This window comes from Coregonus clupeaformis, chromosome 35 (genome assembly GCF_020615455.1).
Source record: "Coregonus clupeaformis isolate EN_2021a chromosome 35, ASM2061545v1, whole genome shotgun sequence".
In the NCBI taxonomy this organism is placed as follows: Eukaryota; Metazoa; Chordata; class Actinopteri; order Salmoniformes; family Salmonidae; genus Coregonus; species Coregonus clupeaformis.
The window spans coordinates 12,615,411-12,636,562 of NC_059226.1; the positions used below are offsets into that span (position 1 = coordinate 12,615,411).

General features: G+C 43.3%; 1 protein-coding gene and 1 pseudogene across 12 annotated transcripts in view; one reads left to right on the top strand and one right to left on the bottom strand.

Moving 5' to 3' along the window:
• Positions 1-3,489: 3,489 nt before the first annotated feature.
• On the top strand, positions 3,490-7,434 carry LOC121550273 (annotated as a pseudogene).
• A 5,616-nt stretch (positions 7,435-13,050) lies between these two features.
• The window catches only part of LOC121550276 (C-Jun-amino-terminal kinase-interacting protein 3-like), a 75,606-nt gene continuing 67,504 nt past the window's right edge, over positions 13,051-21,152 (bottom strand). For 10 of the 12 annotated variants that reach the window (XM_045210817.1, XM_045210828.1, XM_041862465.2 and 7 more), the window contains 11 exons: positions 20,956-21,145; positions 20,548-20,670; positions 20,195-20,275; positions 20,001-20,068; positions 19,661-19,809; positions 19,069-19,240; positions 18,534-18,647; positions 17,085-17,123; positions 15,929-16,105; positions 15,408-15,554; positions 13,051-15,147 (listed from right to left, as the gene is read on the bottom strand). In XM_045210817.1, coding sequence (XP_045066752.1) covers positions 15,020-15,147; positions 15,408-15,554; positions 15,929-16,105; positions 17,085-17,123; positions 18,534-18,647; positions 19,069-19,240; positions 19,661-19,809; positions 20,001-20,068; positions 20,195-20,275; positions 20,548-20,670; positions 20,956-21,145 — 1,388 coding nt within the window. In that variant the 3' untranslated portion in view covers positions 13,051-15,019. The remainder of the gene's footprint in view (positions 15,148-15,407; positions 15,555-15,928; positions 16,106-17,084; positions 17,124-18,533; positions 18,648-19,068; positions 19,241-19,660; positions 19,810-20,000; positions 20,069-20,194; positions 20,276-20,547; positions 20,671-20,955; positions 21,146-21,152) is intronic. The other 2 variants (XM_045210819.1, XM_045210826.1) reach the window with 2 other exon arrangements.

A 21,152-nucleotide genomic window follows, 5' to 3' on the forward strand; every position in this document is an offset into this window, starting at 1 on the left:
GGGAGATAGAAACATGCCTTTAGTGTGTCTTCACACATTCCCTCCATCTTGTCTAGCAAATTAATCGGAAAACATTCTAACCTTATTAATAGGACTACATTTAGCCTAATTGGGAACACATATGGGGAGGGGAAAAGTCAAAGGATCCTAGTCAAGCTATTGCTTGTCAAATACGGATTAAATACTGGCCTTCATGTGTATCAAACCTGTAGGCGATAGTGGGCTAAATCAATGAGAAATATAGCTGAAATGTTCAGGCTTTATCATGATCTGTGATCAAAATAGGCTGGGGTGTTTTCGGTTCCGTTTAAGCAAAGGTTACAGTGAGGGAAAAAAGTATTTGATTCCCTGCTGATTTTGTACGTTTGCCCACTGACAAAGAAATTATCAGTCTATCATTTTAATGGTAGGTTTATTTGAACAGTGAGAGACAGAATAACAACAAAAAAATCCAGAAAAACGCATGTCAAAAATGTTATAAATTGATTTGCATTTTAATGAGGGAAATAAGTATTTGACCCCCTCTCAATCAGAAAGATTTCTGGCTCCCAGGTGTCTTTTATGCAGGTAACGAGCTGAGATTAGGAGCACACTCTTAAAGGGAGTGCTCCTAATCTCAGCTTGTTACCTGTATAAAAGACACCTGTCCACAGAAGCAATCAATCAATCAGATTCCAAACTCTCCACCATGGCCAAGACCAAAGAGCTCTCCAAGGATGTCAGGGACAATACTGTAGACCTACACAAGGCTGGAATGGGCTACAAGACCATCGCCAAGCAGCTTGGTGAGAAGGTGACAACAGTTGGTGCGATTATTCGCAAATGGAAGAAACACAAAATAACTGTCAATCTCCCTCGGCCTGGGGCTCCATGCAAGATCTCACCTCGTGGAGTTGCAATGATCATGAGAACGGTGAGGAATCAGCCCAGAACTACACGTGAGGATATTGTCAATGATCTCAAGGCAGCTGGGACCATAGTCACCAAGAAAACAATTGGTAACACACTACGCCAGGAAGGACTGAAATCCTGCAGCGCCCGCAAGGTCCCCCTGCTCAAGAAAGCACATACAGGTAAAAGTCAGTAAATTAGAATATTTTGAAAAACTTGATTTATTTCAGTAATTGCATTCAAAAGGTGTAACTTGTACATTATATTTATTCATTGCACACAGACTGATGCATTCAAATGTTTATTTCATTTAATTTTGATGATTTGAAGTGGCAACAAATGAAAATCCAAAATTCCGTGTGTCACAAAATTAGAATATTACTTAAGGCTAATACAAAAAAGGGATTTTTAGAAATGTTGGCCAACTGAAAAGTATGAAAATGAAAAATATGAGCATGTACAATACTCAATACTTGGTTGGAGCTCCTTTTGCCTCAATTACTGCATTAATGCGGCGTGGCATGGAGTCGATGAGTTTCTGGCACTGCTCAGGTGTTATGAGAGCCCAGGTTGCTCTGATAGTGGCCTTCAACTCTTCTGCGTTGTTGGGTCTGGCATTCTGCATCTTCCTTTTCACAATACCCCACAGATTTTCTATGGGGCTAAGGTCAGGGGAGTTGGCTGGCCAATTTAGAACAGAAATACCATGGTCCGTAAACCAGGCACGGGTAGATTTTGCGCTGTGTGCAGGCGCCAAGTCCTGTTGGAACCTGAAATCTCCATCTCCATAGAGCAGGTCAGCAGCAGGAAGCATGAAGTGCTCTAAAACTTGCTGGTAGACGGCTGCGTTGACCCTGGATCTCAGGAAACAGAGTGGACCGACACCAGCAGATGACATGGCACCCCAAACCATCACTGATGGTGGAAACTTTACACTAGACTTCAGGCAACGTGGATCCTGTGCCTCTCCTGTCTTCCTCCAGACTCTGGGACCTCGATTTCCAAAGGAAATGCAAAATTTGCTTTCGTCAGAAAACATGACTTTAGACCACTCAGCAGCAGTCCAGCTCTTTTTTCCTTAGCCCAGGTGAGACGCTTTCGCGCTGTTTCTTGGTCAACAGTGGCTTGACACGAGGTATGCGGCAGTTGAAACCCATGTCTTTCAAGCGTCTCTTGGTGGTGGATCTTGAAGCCCTGACTCCAGCAGCTGTCCACTCCTTGTGAATCTCCCCCACATTTTTGAATGGGTTTTTTTCACAATCTTGACTAGGGCGCGGTGATCCCTATCGCTTGTACACTTTTTCTGACCACAGTTTTTCCTTCCCTTTGCCTCTCTATTAATGTGTTTGGACACAGAGCTCTGAGAACAGCCAGCCTCTTCTGCAATAACCTTTTGTGTCTTTCCCTCCTTGTGCAATGTGTCGATGGTCGCCTTTTGGACAGCTGTCAAATCTGAAGTCTTCCCCATGTTTGTGTAGGCTTCAGAACTGGACTGAGAGACCATTTAAAGCCCTTTGCAGGTGTTTTGAGTTAATCAGCTGATTAGTTTGTGGCACCAGGTGTCTTCAAAATGTAACCCTTACACAATATTCTAATTTTGTGACACACGGAATTTTGGATTTTCATTTGTTGCCACTTCAAATCATCAAAATTAAATGAAATAAACATTTGAATGCATCAGTCTGTGTGCAATGAATAAATATAATGTACAAGTTACACCTTTTGAATGCAATTACTGAAATAAATCAAGTTTTTCAAAATATTCTAATTTACTGACTTTTACCTGTATATACGTGCCCGTCTGAAGTTTGCCATCTGAATGATTCAAATGAGAACTAGGTAAAAGTGTTGTGGTCAGATGAGACCAAAATGGAGCTCTTTGGCATCAACTCAACTCGCCGTGTTTGGAGGAGGAGCAATGCTGCCTATGACCCCAAGAACACCATCCCCACCGTCAAACATGGAGGTGGAAACATTATGCTTTGGGGGTGTTTTTCTGCTAAGGGGACAGGACAACTTCACTGCATCAAAGGGACGATGGACGGGGCCATGTACCGTCAAATCTTGGGTGAGAACCTCCTTCCCTCAGTCAGGGCATTGAAAATGGGTCGTGGCTGGGTATTCCAGCATGACAATGACCCAAAACACACAGCCAAGGCAACAAAGGAGTGGCTCAAGAAGAAGCACATTAAGGTCCTGGAGTGGCCTAGCCAGTCTCCAGACCTTAATCCCATAGGAAATCTGTGGAGGGAAATAGGCATATTTACACAGTAATGGTGGCTGGCTGCAAATCAACTAGACATATATTTTTTTTATAGAGATTATATGCATATTTTAGCTAAATCGACAAATTAAATTGATTAGATTACTCTGGCAATGAAAAAAATAATGTAGGTGTTCTTTCATAATAAATTTACAAGGAAACTGACACTACGTCAAATTGACATGTTTGGACTGCAGCCCTTGTCTCCATTGACAGTCCATGTTAAGGCATGGTGGTATCTTATGGAGCTAGGAAGATGTTAGGTGACTTGTTGAAATGTATCAGTAGCTTCACTAGGCTGAATTCTGGCCTGAATCACTCCCCATAGTGCGCGTTCGCGCCCTACTTCCTGGCTGCATTCCGAATATACATGAGCGTTTCCTTTCCACTGAAGGTATAGGACTTTTCCTCTCTCTTTTCACTTCTTCCCCATGGATGATGCAGCGATGATTTTCCTCTTGACTATATTGGCAACTGTTTTCCAGACAGGTTGGTGACACTTATTTCGGTTTTATGACATTTCCTCAATTTTATATTGTTGATTGAAATTAATGCATTGCATATGTTCGATAGTTGTTTGCTTGCAGCAGACTGGCGGTAGTGATTAGTACTAGTAGCTATAGTCTTTCAAGTTGCCACCTGACACTGTAGGCCTACAAATTATGAACGGAGCAGAAGGGTCAGAGTTATTTTGCGAATGGAGGGGGACTCTTGCCTTGTGACATTTGTGTGATTGCAGTTTCGTGAGTTGCTAATATTGGAGGGCCAGGGTAGAAGTTCAAGCCGGTTTTAATCATAGCCGCTGTAAGATTAACTTTTTCATAGGCTACATTACCATTCAAACACGTAGATAGCCTATTTATCGTCACTGGAAGTTGTCTTGATAGTGTTTTCCTATGTCAACGCTACGGAGTTCTAATGCCGCGTTCACAACAACTGGGTTCGAAAGAAAACGAGCTCCGACTGGGAAAAATAATTTTCGACCTGAAGATCACGGAGGTCATGATTTCACCTCGTTTTTTCCCGAGTTCCCAGTTGTCTTGACAGCACCACAAGTAACAGAGCAAACGGGTCGTCACTAGTTACCACAGCCACAAAGTCATAAACCCCGCCCATTTCTTTAATTTATCTTCTGAAAATGTGATTGTAAACATAACCCTTAACCACACTGCTAACCTTATGCCTAACGTTAAATTAAAACCAAAAAGCATATTTTTGTTTTCATTAATTTATGGTATAGCTAATTTTGACTTTGTGGCTGTGGTAACTAGTGGAAAACGATAAACACTTTCACCAAAACCTGCACTGATCACGTGATCGTGCCAGCTGTACCCAGATAGAAAGAGAGAGGCCAGGCCCAACTCGGCGGAAAATCTGTCTCCCTCCAGCAGGTGGTGGTGTTTCACCCACCAAGCAATGAGTTTTTTGTATGGCGGTCAATGAGTGTCGAATTTGGTCAACAAAAAAATGAATGGCTTATTTGGTCGAATATAAGTTTTGTAATGCACAAGTTGTTACGAGTGTACTGATATAAGTAGGACACGTGACATCCCGGCAATTTTGAGAAAAAACACTCGGAGTTGTCTCGAGATGGCTATGCATATTCATGTATGAGGCTAGTAGCATAGCATCTCTCTATTGAATACAGGCGGTTGACGTCGACAACCCTCATCGAATATTCAAGAGAATATTACAATAATGAGATGTATCCACCAATCCAAAGAAAGGATAGGCGGCAGCTAGACAGCCCGCTGTACCTCTTTGTGGACAACGACTCCCATTGTTAGGGCGGAGAGACATGTATTTTGTCAGTATATCCATAATCTTTGCTGTAACAGTTCAAATAATTCCATCACGGACATTGTATCCGGTTTCACTAGTTGCCACAAAGTCAAAATTGGCTAGGCCTATATCAAAATAATTGATGAAAACAAAAATTTGTTTTTTGGTCAACTTGCTTTTTGACATAAGGTTAGTAGTGTGGCTAAAGTTAGGGTTATGTAATCATATTTTAAGAAGATAAATTGTCGAAATGGGCGGGGTTTATGACTTTGTGGTTGTGGTAACTAGGGATCCAGGCGCCGGTGACGCTAGCAATCTGATTGGTTGGTCGCACTCACACGAGCACCTCGGCTCATGCGAGTCTATGATATGGGACGGAGTAAAACGGTCATTGCCTGTTCAGCAGGAAAAACTAGAGGATTTGGTGGCAAAACAGGCACGAATTGAGGAATCTGAATTCCTGTAGCTCAGTTGGTAGAGCATGGCACTTGCAACGCCAGGGTTGTGGGTTCGTTACCCACGGGGGGGGCAGTATGAAAATGTATGCACTCACTAACTGTAAGTCGCTATGGATAAGAGCGTCTGCTAAATGACTAAAATGTAATGTGCTATTTCATATTTCACGCAAGCCAAAATGTATGCTTTACAAGCAACACTTACTTTATGGAAGATGTGGGTGGGGGTGGGTGTAATACGACACCTGCTCAGCTCAACAGATAACTAAATCCTCTCTAGAACATATTAATAATAATAATATAATATGCCATTTAGCATATTAAATTGGCCATGAGATATTGTAGTAATAGTCATATCATAGATGTGATCTTGTATTGCTTGTACTTGCTTGGACTGATATTAGGTTTATCACACATGATTGTTATAAATACACCGGATAGGTGCAGTGAAAGTTGTTGTTTTACAGGGTTAGCCATAGTAGTACGGCGTCCCTGGAGCAACTTAGGGTTAAGTGCCTTGCTCAAGGGCACATAGACAGAACATTATCAGCTTGGGTATTCCAACCAGCAACCTTTCAGTTGCTGACCCTACGCTCTAACTGCTAGGCTACCTGCCACCCTAACAGATTTGTACATTTGCCATATTCAGCAGGCTAGGTGGAGTTTCCACCATATTGCTCACACACCCAGCCGCTTATTTCAAATCTACGAGGTATGACCAATCAACAAGTGTCATGGGCTAGGGGTTGATTTGGGACTGGACATGATGATCATGCTTTCACCCTAGGTTGGACGGGCGTCAACGAGCACAGCTTCATAGCTGTGAAACCGGACGGTGTGCACCGGAGGCTGGTGGGAGAGATCATCCAACGCTTTGAGAAAAAGGGCTTCAGATTGGTGGGAATGAAACTAGTGCAGGTAGGAACACGCACCATGATGCACGTCCACCAAACACACACAGGGAGGAGGAGGAACCACTTCATTAGACGGTTTATTAACATAGTTTAAAACACGTGTACGCCATCTTTTCAAAACAAACAGGCAATATCCAGCCTTTCCAGAGCAGTTTGAAGGGGGTCACTGGAGAAATCTTGTAAAATATATTTAAATAAAATGTGGTTTGTGAAAGGGGCTTATGATATACTGTCTGTGTTCGATCTTTCTCTGATGTGATGTGGGTGTGTTCGCCAGGCGTCCGAGGACCTCGTGAGAGAGCACTACTGGGACCTGAGAGACAAACCCTTCTTCAATGGACTGGTGCGCTACATGAGCTCTGGACCCATCGTTGCCATGGTGAGATAGCATGCATACTACTACATACACAGCTACCCTCTCTCCCTCTCAAGACATTTTACATATTCTATAAAAATAGCTGGTTTACACAATTTTACTGGTTATCCAGGTTAATGTGCACATCCCTAGTTGTGCAATTGTTCATCCTGGTGTGTATGTATGTGTTTAGGTGTGGCAAGGTCTGGATGTGGTGAAGATGTCTCGCAAGATGCTGGGAGAGACCAACCCTGCAGACTCCCTACCAGGAACCATCAGAGGAGACTACTGTGTGGAAGTGGGCAGGTAAAGTGTGTTGTGTGTGTGTTTATAATCAGTGACAATGAAATGATATCTTGTCTGTCTATATGTGTCTGACTTTCTACTTTCTGTGTTGTAGGAACGTGATCCATGGCAGTGACTCTGTAGAGAGCGCTCAGAGGGAGATCTCTCTGTGGTTCAGGCAGAATGAGCTACAGTGCTGGGAGGATACTGGATCTATGAGTGACACACACACCACTTGTAGACCACCCAAGTGACTTCAGAAACTATTCACACCCCTTGACTTTTTCCACGTTTTGTTTTTCTAGGTGGGATTAAAATGGATTTGTCTTTTTCTTTTGACAACGGTCTACACAAAATACTCTGTCAAAGTGAAAGAGAAATTCTAACATATATACAGATATTCATGAAAAATACAACACTAATATATCTTGGATAAGTATTCATCCCCCTGAGTCAATACATGTTAGAATCACCTTTGGCAGCGATTAGTCTTTCTGGGTAAGTCTCAGAGCTTTGCACACCTGGATTGTACAATATTTGCACATTAATCTTAAATTCTTCAAGCACTGTCAAGTTGGTTGTTGATCATTGCTAGACAGCTATTTTCAAGTCCTGCCATAGATTTTCAAGCTGATTTAAGTGAAAACTGTAACTAGACCACTCAGGAACATTCAATGTTGTCTTGGTAAGCAACTCCATTGCCTTCAGAAAGTATTCACACCCCCTTTTCCACATTTTGTTGTTACAGCCTGAATTTAAAATGAAGTAAATTGAGATTGTGTCACTAGCCTACACACAATACCCCATAATGTCAAAGTGGAATTATGTTTTAATATTTTTATTTATTAATATTTTAAAAGCTGAATTTTTTTGAGTCAAGCTTAAATAAGTTCAGGAGTAAAGACTTGCTAAACAAGTCACACAAGTTGCATGGACTGGGGAGTTTTTTTAGGATAAAATAAACAGAACAGAGTTAAGCACAGGCAAAATCCTAGAGCAAAACCTGGTTGTCTGCTTTCCAACAGACACTGGGAAACCGTCACCTTTCAGCAGGACAATAACCTAAAACACAAGGCCAAATATACACTGGAGTTGCTTACCAAGACGACGTTGAATGTTCCTGAGTGGCCTAGTTATAGTTTTGACTTAAATCAGCTTGAAAATATATGGCAAGACTTGAAAATATCTGTCTAGCAATGATCAACAACCAACTTGACAGAGCTTGAATAATTTTTTTAATAATAATGTGCAAATATTGTACAACCCAGCTGTGCAAAGGACGTAGGGCCCGGATCCGATCCGAGTTAAGCGCGCTTAAATGGAACGTAATTCACTTTTTATGCACTTTTCTCTCTGCTTATTCTGACCTTGAACTTAAAGGAAAACTCCACTGAAAAACTAAGTTTTGGTATTTGTTTAATTAGTCCATTGTTGATCTAGTCCCAAAAGGTTTTGCATGTCAGCAATCAAGTTTTCAATATATCTAACTTTGAAAATACAGAAATCTGGCCCGTATGATGCAAAATGCATCATATGATGCTAAATGCATCATACGGCCCATATTTCTGTGTTGGACCCATGTTTCATGAGCTGAAATAAAAGATCCCAGAAAATTTCCATATGCGCAAAAAGCTTATTTCTCTCAAATGTTGGGCACACATTTGTTTACATCCCTGTTATTGAGCATTTATCCTTTTCCAAGATAATCCATCCACCTGACAGGCGTGGCATATCAAGAAGATAATTAGACAGCATGATTATTACACAGGTGCACTTTGTGCTGGGGTCAATAAAAGGCCACTCTAAAATGTGCAGTTTTGTCATACAACATAATGGCACAGATGTCTCAAGTTTTGAGCGGGCAATTGGCATGCTCACTGCAGGAAAATCCACCAGAGCTGTTGCCAGATAATTGAATGTTCATTTCTCTATCGTAAGCTGCCTCCAACCTCGTTTTAGAGAATTTGGCAGTACGTCCAACCGGCCTCACAACTGCAGACCACATGTAACCACGCCAGCCCAGGACCGCCATATCCAGCTACTTCACCGCGGGAAGTAGTTTGGGGGTGCTGCACATTTTTTTGCCCGCGCTGAAGATGTCTATATTGGTCCGCTAATACAGGACTAGTAAAGGCCCCCCAGAGTACCACTTTTGTGAAAACATTTTAACTAAATGTATTTGAGTGTTTACCAGCATTTGTAACCTGTCTGATTATTATCTATACAAAACAGTTAATCTGATAATACTTGTGGAATATAAAAATACTTGCTTGATTGAGTGCATTCGGAAAGCATTCAGACCCCCAGATCCCTCATCAAGCTACACACAATACCCCATAATGACAACGCGAAAACAGGTTTTTAGACATTTTTGTAAAGTTATTACAAATTACAACAAAAATAGCTTATTTACATAAGTATTCAGACCCTTTGCTATGAGGCTCGAAATTGAGCTCAGGTGCATCCTGTTTCCATTGATCATCCTTGAGATGTTTCTACAACTTGATTGGAGTCCACCTGTGGTTGAAGGAATTGTCCGTAGAGCTCCGAGACAGGATTGTGTCGAAGCACAGATCTGGGGAAGGGTACCAAAACATTTCTGCAGCAATGAAGGTCCCCAAGATCACAGAGGCCATCATTCTTAAATGGAATAAGTTTGGAACCACCAAGACTCTTCCTAGAGCTGGCCGCCCGGCCAAACTGAGCAATCGGGGGAGAAGGGCCTTGGTCAGGGAGGTGACCAAGAACCTGATGGTCACTCTGACCGACTCCAGAGTTCCTCTGTGGAGATGGGAGAACCTCCCAGAAGGACAACCATCTCTGCAGCACTCCACCAATCAGGCCTTTATGGTAGTGGCCAGATGGAAGCTGGCTTGGAGTTTGCCAAAAGGCAAATGGAGCAAAGTATAGAGAGATCCTTGATGAAAACCTGCTCTAGAGCGCTAAGGACCTCAGACTGGGGCAAAGGTTCACCTTCCAACAGGACAAATACCCTAAGCACACAGCTAAGACAACACAGGAGTGGCTTTGGGACAAGTTTCTGAATGTCCTTGAGTGGCACAGCCAGAGCCTGGACTTGAACCCGATCTAACATCTTTGGAGAGACCTGAAAATAGCTGTGCAGCGACACTCCCCATCCGACCTGACAGAGCTTGAGAAGATCTGCAGAGAAGAATGGGAGAAACTCCCCAAATACAGGTGTGCCAAGCTTGTAGCGTCATAACCAAGAAGACTCGAGGCTGTAATCGCTGCCAAAGATGCGTCAACAAAGTACTGAGTAAAGGGTCTGAATACTGATATTTCATTATTATTTTTTGGAAAACATTTCTAAAAACCAGTTTTTGCTTTGTCATTATGGGATATTGTGTGTAGATTGATGATTTAATCAATTTTAGAATAAGGCTGTAAAGTAACAAAATGTGGAAAAAGTCAAGGGATCTGGATACACTATGTTTTCCAATTTCTTGAAATACTTTGCAAATGCAACTTATTTCTATGTGAAAACTGAAATGGTCTATTCATTCCTTTTCCATATTAGTAAACGCTCTTATCCAGAGCAACTTCCAGTAGTGAGTGCATATATTTTCATACTGGTCCCCCGTGGGAATCAAACCCACAACCCTAGCATTGCAAGTGCCATGCTATACCAACTGAGTCACATCATCACACCACCATCACAAACCACTTGATGTCTGAATGTGCTCAATTACTGTATTGTGCATTGTTTTTCTTCATGGTGATAAAGTCTACAGGTACAAACCTAGATGACCAGCCTATGTACAAAACAGTAATGTACATTTACATTAAGTGGTTTTTAAGGATGGTAAATTAATACTACACAAAAAGTGGTTGTTTTCCATGTTATTTGATCAAGAAAAATATTTAATTTGATGTGGATATTTTGTGTCCATAAATTTGCACCTTTTGATGTAAATGTTTGAGGACAGGGTTTCGTTGTTTCTGGATTCCATTAGAATGACAATCACAGAGAAAGGGACAGGGCAACAACTCTTACAATTCCAACAATTGAATCCTGCAAGATACTGTTCTTAATTATACAACTGCCTTTTATGCCAAAGCAGAGATGATGCCAAAGCACTACAGATGTCTATCAGTCTGCTAGTAAAGGCCAGTGCACTACTTTCGTGATTAAAAAGAAGAAAAAACTAATATTCTGATTTTCAGGGTGTGCTGCAGCACCCTCAGCACCCAACTTCCCACGGCTATGCCTGTGGGATCATCTGAGACCAGCCACCCAGGCAGCTGATGAAACAGTGGGTTTGCACAACCAAAGAATTTCTGCACAAACTCTCAAAAACCATCTCAAGGAAGCTCATCTGCGTGCTCGTCGTCCTCACCAGGGTCTTGACAGCAGTTTGGTGTCGTAACCGACTTCAGTGGGCAAATGCTCACTTTCGACAGCCACTGGCACGCTGGAGAAGTGTGCTTTTCACAGATGAATCCCGGTTTCAACTGCTGGGAAGATACCACACGTGTATGGTGTCGTGTGGACGAGCGTTTTTGCTGATGTGAACAGAGTGCCCCATGGTGGCGACGGGGTTATGGTATGGGCAGGCATAAGCTACAGACAACGAACACAATTGCATTTTAGCGATGGCAATTTGAATGCACAGAGATACCGCAACAAGATCCTGAGGCCCATTGTCGTGCCATTCATCCGCCGCCATCACCTCATGTTTCAGCATGATAATGCACGGCCCAACGTCACGTACATAATTCCTGGAAGCGGAAAATGTTCTTCCATGGCCTGCATACTCACCAGACATGTCACCATTTGAGCATGTTTGGGATGCTCTGGATCAACGTGTACGACAGCGTATTCCAGTTCCCACTAATATCCAGCAACTTTGCACAGCCATTCAAGAGGGGTGGGACAACATTCCACAGGCCACATTCAACAGCCTGATCAACTCTATGCGAAGGAGATGTGTCACGCTGCTTGAGATGTGGTCACACCAGATACTGACTGGTTTTCTGATCCACGCCCCTACTTTTTTTTTAAAGGTATCTGTGACCAGTCATGTGAAATTCATAGATTAGGGCCTAATTAATTTATTTCAATTGACTGATTTCCTTATATGAACTGTAACTCAGTAAAATCTTTGAAACTGTTGCATGTTGCGTTCATATTTTTGTTCAGTGTACAAGATCAGAGTATTTTTAAATCTACCAATTGGTGCTGAAACGGAGACGAATATGCATATATTTAGATGGCTTTCATTCATTCATCCCTAATATTCTGAAGCCGATATACAGCTGAAGTCGGAAGTTTCCATACACTTAGGTTGGAGTCATTAAAACTCGTTTTTCAACCACTCCACAAATTTCTTGTTAACAAACTATAGTTTTAGCAAGTCGGTTAGGACATCTACTTTGTGCATGACACAAGTAATTTTTCCAACAATTGTTAGTAAATATTTTCTGAACTCATTCTTGAACTGCATTGTTGGTTAAGGGCTTGTAAGTAAGCATTTCACGGTAAGGTCTACACCTGTTGTATTTGGCGAATGTGACAAATAAAATTGGATTTGATTTGATTTGTTAGAGGTGCCTAAAGTTGACAGGGTATGTTCCAAATGGACTTGAGCTTCACTCTTCCGAATCTGAACCACTGTCCTTAAAGTGGGTTTGGTCTCACAGGATGCCATTTCATACATTATTTGTACACCTTCAATTCAATCTGTATCGCGGAAGTTCGGCGCTACAGCGTAATTGAAATTTAAAGGCAATGTTCCCGCGTTAGCGGAGACCGCATTCACAGTAAACGCTGCATACTGTATGTCGGCGCAATCGGAAATTACTTTAAAATTTCAATCACACAATCTGTGATACAGATTAAATCGAGTCCTTAATCCGATCGCGTTTTGTCGGCTATGCACCTTCTAAAGGTAATGTTCCCGCGTTCGCGGTGACCGCATTCACGGCAAACGACAATCGGAAATTACCTTTATATGCTGCATAGGTTGGCCTTGCAATCAGATTGAATCCTGGTCTTAATTCAAAAAGTCAAATAAAAAAAAGATCACTAAAAAAAGGTTTAAAATAAGTCAACCAACAGAGAAGAGAACGACAGACAACATGGCCTCTGGTTTTCAGCGCACAAATAGGTTTAATATTTAATCCACACAGATAAAGAGATCAACATATGAGTTACACACTGAACAAGAGGGGGAGGGGCCTTGGGCATGTCTGGAGAGTTACAGAATCCTCAATGACAGCTGTCACTCAAAACAGGCGACCATGCACAAACCTCACTGTCCAAATGTCAGTCTGGGAACAGCGAATCAGAGTAGAGTGGGCGGTTGATGAATCAGTTATGAACCAATCAGCTCACAGCTCGAGGATATGCCTGGCTCTCTCTCTCCTTCCACTATTTGGCACGGTTACATTTCGGTCCCTAGCCTCGTCTTTCCCCTTACCCCTTTGGTGTTCACAGACCTGAGAGGACTAGATAGGTTTTTACAAAGGCCGAAATAGAACTCAGCCTCTTTACCTGTCCATTTTCTCTACAGGAGAGTTTGGGTTTGATCGACAGTGCAACCGACTGACTGATCTACAAATCACATTACATCATAAATAACTCCTCATTATTATTTGTAGATCAATCCGTCAGTCACAATTGACCCACATCACATATTCAAACACGGCCAATCTATGTCCATAAGGCTGTCTGGAAACTTGCTTCTAACGTGGAACAATTAAAATCCCAGTTCATCCTCTGATGCCAAAACAAGAGTTTCTCTTCACTCCACTACACCTGATTTACTGGCTCAGTCATCCCCCATGATTTTAACTACATTTGTATCCCAAACGGCATCCTATTCCCTATATAGTACACTACTATTACAAGGAACCATAGGGCTCTGGTCAAAAGTAGTGCATTATAAAGGGCATTGGGTGCCATTTGGGATGCACCCTGAGTCTGCACACCTCCTGATCAAACTTCACTGTATTTACAGGCCAATGCATTCAAGACTGATCTTGTTTTTTCCCAGTACATTCAACAACGTCTCCTCACCTTCTAACTAACAGCTGGCTGAGGTAAAATCACCCTGAACCAACCAATCAATCAACTGTCAGTCTCTCGCTCTCTACATTCAACTCACCAATGAGCTGCTAGTTACCGTGTCACTCACTCCGACCAATAGCTGCCCATCTCTGAATCCCTCTTGACCAATCAGCTGTCTCTGTTTCCAGCGTGGTTCAGTGAGCTGAAAGCTGATTGGAGGAGAGGGTCTTAGTAAGTCATACCATAAATAGTTTGGGGATTACTGGTTGCTGCAAATCTTGGGTAATTTCTGGAGAGGCGTTATATTACGCAGTATTCTTTAATGTTCCTGTACTTGTGTTGTTGGTAAGATGCAGGTGGGCAAGGCGAGAAAGGGAGGGGTTAGGGGTGATTGTAGGTATCAGGGAGTAGCTTGGGGGCAGATGCAGGCCATTACAAGTCAAAGGTCAATACAGGAGAGATACAGATGTACTTCCAGGGGAAATAAATACAGGTACGTCTGAAATGGCACCCTATTCCCTATATAGTGCATTACTTTTGTCCAGCGCCATATGGGCCCTGATTAAAAGTAATGCACCATATAGGGACTAGGGTGCCATTTAAGACGTACTCCAGGCCTTAGGGAGTAGGTACAGGATAGCGGAGATAGTTAGGAGGCCGGGGTAGTTAAAAGGCTCATGGTGGGGGGGAGATAATTACATTGGTAGAAGCGGCAAGAAACAGAGGGAGGGAGGGGAAGGGGGTAGTCATAATCAAGGTATTTGGAAAGTTACTGGACTGGGGGAGTGATAATTACAAGGCAATAGGTAGTTACAAGGTCTTTGGGGGGATATCGATAGTTAAAAGGGGTGTAATAGTACGTACAGGGGCTGAGGGGTCGTTCCCAAGCCTAGGGATAGTTACATCATGACCAGGGGTAGATACAGGGGCAGGGAGGAGCGGGTGGGTAGGGTGGGTTAGTTTTAGGATGGGGGAAGGGGGTGATAATCTGGGCGCAAGAAGGGGGGACAGGGGGACGCAAGGTGACCCTTGAGGGTGGGAGTGTCACTCGGGGACGTAGGACACCTGCCACACGATGATATGGCTCCGCTCGGCTTTGCACACGGCAGGCTTCATCTGCGGGGCGCCCCCCGGCACCTCCCCTTCCTCTGTCTCGTCGTCCTCGCCATCACCTGACACATAGATGAAGTGAGAGAGTCAGTTAGCATGAACATGAACTGTGTCTGTCACCTTTGTACTGAAGTGTTTCTGCACATCCACACATATAAAAGCATTGGATTGGTATTTTAAATCCATAAAGTGAAATGAACAAGGGTAGAGAATCTGGAGACAAGTAGAATTCGATTTGGAATTCAAAAAGAGCACCACATGGACTTGCGTGTATATGGCAGTGTGTGCGTGCATGCGTGAGTGAGTGAGTGATTTTCCTCACCGATGCGGAAGTCGATGTAGCCCTCCCCTCCACTCAGCACCAGGACGTTGTGTACGCTCTGAGCCTCAGCCTCCGGCTGTGCCGAGGACCCCTGACCCTCTGACGGGCTGTCCAGCACACTACCATTTAGGGTGGCCAACACGTTGCCTGACAGAAAAACTAAATATTATATATGTATATATATTTTTTTTTTAAACAGGTAATGAGAAACAGATCAGTCACTCAATTGTATTTATAATACCCTTTTTACATCAGCAGTTGTCACATAGTACTAAAGGACCTTACCAATAGATACCCACAAATTAAACACTGTGAACCACTTTTGCATTTTAGTGCCCAGTTGACAACCTGGTCCATCCTCACAGTCCTCAAATACATCAAGTTGAGAGTATTGACAGTAGGTATACTTGTTTAGTTAGTCAAGAACTACACATGTGATTTAATGCGTTTAAGGGGATAATAAACTCTATTTACTTTGATTGACTTTATCAAATCAAATCAAATTATGATTACTAACTGACCTGGCACAGAGACAAAGAACTTGACGGCATCTCTGTGTCCATGGAAACAGAGCTGAGCCTGGGCCATGGAGCAGTATGGGATGAAGCTGCCGCTGCTTTTCTCTGGGTTGTCGTCCGCATACACATGAATCACACCCCCAGCCACGCCGCCGGACGACGTTGGAGACACCTTATTGGCTATCGGGATGAGAGTAAAATCAATAGCCAATCAGAACAGCTGACATTTGACAGACCAGCGAATAGGACAAGGACATTGATGCATGAGACCATCCAATCACAATAGCACACACAGAGCAGGCTTGCCAATAAGACCCATCAAATGGGCAGGCTACATCGTTACAGAGCATTTAAAATAGAAATGTGTAATATAGAACAGACATCCTTCTGTCATGCAGAATAGGAAACTGTCGGCTGTAACATTTCTACCTGCAATTCTCTGTACGTGGCAACCCACTGAATAAGCCTGTGGTCATCCACTTATGAATTTGCAGATGGTGAAAAATAAGAAATCTGAATACTGAAATAGTAGCAATACTAAAACATGCCATCAACATGCAATAATGACGGGACAAGGCATCCCCAAAACCCCATTACCTAATATATTGACTAAGTCGCTGAAATGATCCACATTCATCACACAAATAGCATACAAATATGACTCACACATATACATACATTAACACCATACTCGACATATATGTGTGCCAATGCATTATATACAGTACTTTACAACACCTGAAGATAGCATGCAGAGTTACACGTGAACAAAAGTGATTTCCCTGAATCAGATCTAGACCACAGGACCACTGTTTCTGTCCCTGTTGCATTTCGGCCCCTAGAACCTCGTCCCCTTTGTGGTCGACAGATCTGAAATGACTGGATAGGTGGCAGGCAGCCTTATGAAAGAACATGTGCTTGTCCTGTTGGAGGGCTATCTAATCCTCTCAGATCTCCACAAGTGCCATATACTATAACTTACTCCTGTCCAATCACTATATTACTCACACCTATCCAGTCTATCAGATATGTGAACATTAGGGGAATAAGGGTGGATTGAAATTGAACCAGGCCTACGTTGGAGAGCGATAAAGGCGAGATGGAGGTAAGAAGATGTATGTGACATCATCACTGTGGGACAGAGGGAGTCCTAACTTACCCCTCAGACCTAGGAGCTGTCCCCGATGAAGGACTACCGCTAAGGGAGGGAAGGAGGGAGGAGAGGCGAGAAGGAGGAGTGGAGAGAGGGAGGGAGGAGAGGAGAGAGTTGACAAGAGTGACAATCAGGACAGGGAGGACAACTAAAGGGATACCAGCCATAAAATAGATAGAAAGAAAGAGAGAAAGAGAAAAAAAAACAAGAGAAGCCATCAAGGAATAAGAGAAGACAGAAAAATAGCCAGACCAATATACACTGAACAAAAATATAAACGTAACATGTAAAGTGTTGGTCCCATGTTTCATGAGGTGAAATAAAAGATCCTAGAAATGTTCCATACGCACAAAAAGCTTATTTCTCTCAAATGTTGTGCACAAATTTGTCTACATCCCTTTTAGTGAGCATTTCTCCTTTGCCAATATAATCCATCCACCTGACAGGTGTGTCATATCAAGAAGCTAATTAAACAGCATGATCACTACACAGGTGCACCTTGTGCTGGGGACAATACAAACCCACTCTAAAATGAACAGTTTTGTCCCACAACACAATGCCACAGATGTCTCAAGTTTTGAGGGAGCATGCAATTGGCATGCTGACTGCAGGAATGTCCACCATTTAATGTTCATTTCTCTACCATAAGCCACCAACGTCGTTTTAGAGAATTTGGGCGAGCGGTTTGCTGATGTCAACATTGTAAACAGAGTGCCCCGTGGTGGCGGTGGGGTTATGATATAGGCAGGTATAAGCTACGGACAACAAACACAATTGCATTTTATCGCTGGAAATTTAAATGCACAGATATACCGTGACGAGATCCTGAGGCCCATTGTCGTGCCATTCATCCGCCGACATCACCTCATGTTTCAGCATGATAACGCACGGCCCCATGTTGCAAGGATCTGTAGACAATTCCTGGAAGCTGAAAATGCCCCAGTTCTTCCATGGCCTGCATGCTCACCAGACGTGATACATTTAGTATGTTTGGGATGCTCTGAATCGACGTGTACGACAGCGTGTTCCAGTTCCCGTCAATATCCAGCAACTTCGCACAGCCATTGAAGAGGAGTGGGACAACATTCCACAGGCCACAAATCAACAGTCTGATCAACTCTATGAGAAGGAGATGTCTCGCGCTGTATGAGGCAAATAGTGGTCACACCAGATTCTGACCCATGCCCCTACTTTGATTTTTAAGGTATATGTGACCAACAGATGCATATCTGTATTCCCAGTCATGTGAAATCCATAGATTAGGGCCTAATTTATTTATTTCAATTGACTGATTTCCTTATATGAACTGTAACTCAGTAAAACCTTTGAAATTGTTGCATTTATATTTTTGTTCAGTATAGAAAGGGAAACTAAAATACAGAAGCAGACAAAAATACAGAATAGTGGAATCAAAGAGGTAGGGTTAAAGCACGTGTGCGCGCCACTCAAACTCACTCTCTGTCAGTGGTATGGAGATGACCACACCATTCCCAGTCCCCACCCACAGGCGGTTTCCACCAATCAGAAGGGCTGTTATTCGCACAAAGGAGAAGCCCAGCTTGCCAGTACCTGTCAATCAGAGCGAGAGAGAGAACACATACATTGGATGCATCTCAATAGACTAAAGTGGGGTCAAATAATATGGTGTCCTATCAATGAGTTGGCCGAAGCTTAGCCTGCTGGTCCCAGATCTGATCTGTTTGGGCTGTCTTGGAAACTCCTATAGTCATTGTCTTGATATGACAACAAACATAGAAATTGGCTATACAACACAAACAGATCTTGGACCACCAGCCTAGCCAGAGCTGGATAGCATGGTTGGGGTCAATTCCATTTCAATTCAGTCAATTCAGGAAGTAAACTGTAATTCCAATTCCACCTCTTTCTCTTAGAGGAAAACTGGAATTGGAATTTTTGTTTACTTTCTGAATTGACTGAATTAAAATGGAAATTGACTCCATTCCTGCTGTTTAGCTTAGGTTCTTCCTACCCAGCATCTTGCTGACGTAGGGTTCGATGTCGACATCCTGTAGGTGCTGGTGTGTGAGGGCATGGTAGAGACGCAGCGTGGAGTCCAGACGGATTGACACCCACACCCCATCCCCGATCCACGCCAGCTGCCTCACCTGGCTCTCCCTGCGAGGGTGGGCGTCAAAGGACTTCTGACGGGGGAGAGTGGGTAGGGGGGTGAAGGGTGGAGAAGGTAGGATTGGTTGATTGATTTACATTGATTTATTTCAGAATATTATCAATGTGGAGCGACATTACATGACCTCTCCCCAACATTGTTTTACATTTGAGTCATTTAGCAGACGCTCTTATCCAGAGTGACTTACAGTTAGTGAGTGCATACATTTTCATACTGGCCCCCCGCGGGAAACGAACCCACAACCCTGGCGTTGCAAGCGCCATGCTCTACCAACTGAGCTACATAACTGCAGATAGACTCAAGACTGTGTTAGCCCACTGTGCTAATGTCTTGACATTGTGTCTGGGAGCTAACGTGAGTCTCCAGGTCTCAGAAAAGGTTACTTTGCAACTTCCTCTACTATACAAACAGTCCCTCCCCTCCTGTGACCCACCTCTATCTGCATGCTCTTGGGCTGGATGACGTGGATCTTGTTCTTGTAGCCACACCACACCTTGTCATGGACCATGGCCATGCAGCGGATAGAGTGGTGCGGTCTACCCAGGTCCATCAGGTGGTAGTTAGACAGGTCCCACTGCCCACCTGGAGATACAGAGATACACCACACACACATAAACAAATGATGTAAAGCTTTAAATCATGATTAGAAAAAGTAAATTTGCTATGTTGCTCTCATGGAATGTCATTTTTTGAGCACAACAAACAGTTAATGGTTAAGGCTCATAAGTGAGAGCTCAGAAGAACTAGGTAGGTTAGGGTTAAGTTTACGTTACCCTCAGATCTGTGGAAGATAGCCAGTGTCCCGTCTGCCAGAGCCACCAGCACACGACCCTTCACATGCCTGAAACAGAGACAATCAAGCCAACGTTACACAAAGCAACATGCACCCATTTACTACAACATCAATCAAGGACTGGTAAAAATGGCCATTCTAAAAGCAGACAGTGGTCAGTAGTGGGGGACTTACACTAGACTGAGCACAGAGTCCTTCAGTTTGATGGAGTGGAGACACTTCTTCCAGTTGGCCACGGCCGAATGGACGTAAAGCCTGGAGAAAGGATGTTACGGTTAGGTAGGACATAGATAGAGACAGGGTTTTATGGGTTAGGGTTATGGGTTATGGGTTGGGAGACATATGCAGGCAAAACTGTTTGGCGAAAAAATCATGATGACGTTTTTTGTGACATAGTGGTCAAGAGTTGTAAAATGATTTTTTTTCACCTTTTTAGAAAACCAGAAAACAACCAGAAAACAACATCACTATGATGTCCCGTATTACATTCCCGCCGCTAGCTAGGTATTTAGTGATTAGTTACCCACCAGCCATTTTGTGCTCCCAGCCACATGGTGGGGGCGACGCTGGTGCCAGCTTTGGGGTCGTCGCTTCCATCCTCCGTCTCCTGGGGTGGGGAGTTAGACTCCTCTTTCGACTGGCCTGCACACCTGACAGGGGACACAAACAGAGACTTGTCTTGAAGTCCACTAGAGACTACCACAGTCCACACGGTGGCAAATCCAACTACTGTAGCATGTCGTCAGAAATTTTGAGAGATGACTAAACTATTTAAATAGTAGAGGTTAGACTAAATCTAAATCAAATCAAACTTTAGTGCATGTAAATACACCTTCTTTCAAAGTTTCAATGACAACCTTTCAAAAATGTACTGGCAATATTCCCTCTCTTTACAACTACTAGCAATTCAAATCTGGTCAAATCGTGTGTCTTACCGGTCGTATTGGCCAGCATCAACCACTGGAGGCTGGGGGTCTGTGAAGACGTGCTCCATGAAGGGCCCTGGAGGTCCCAAGGTGTCGTCTGTCTCGTTGGCGGCCGGCTCAGCCACCTCTGTAGCCTCTGTGGCCTCCTCTGCTGACTGGGCTGGGTGCAGCTTCCCACTGAGTGGTGGAGCCATGGGGGCTGAGGC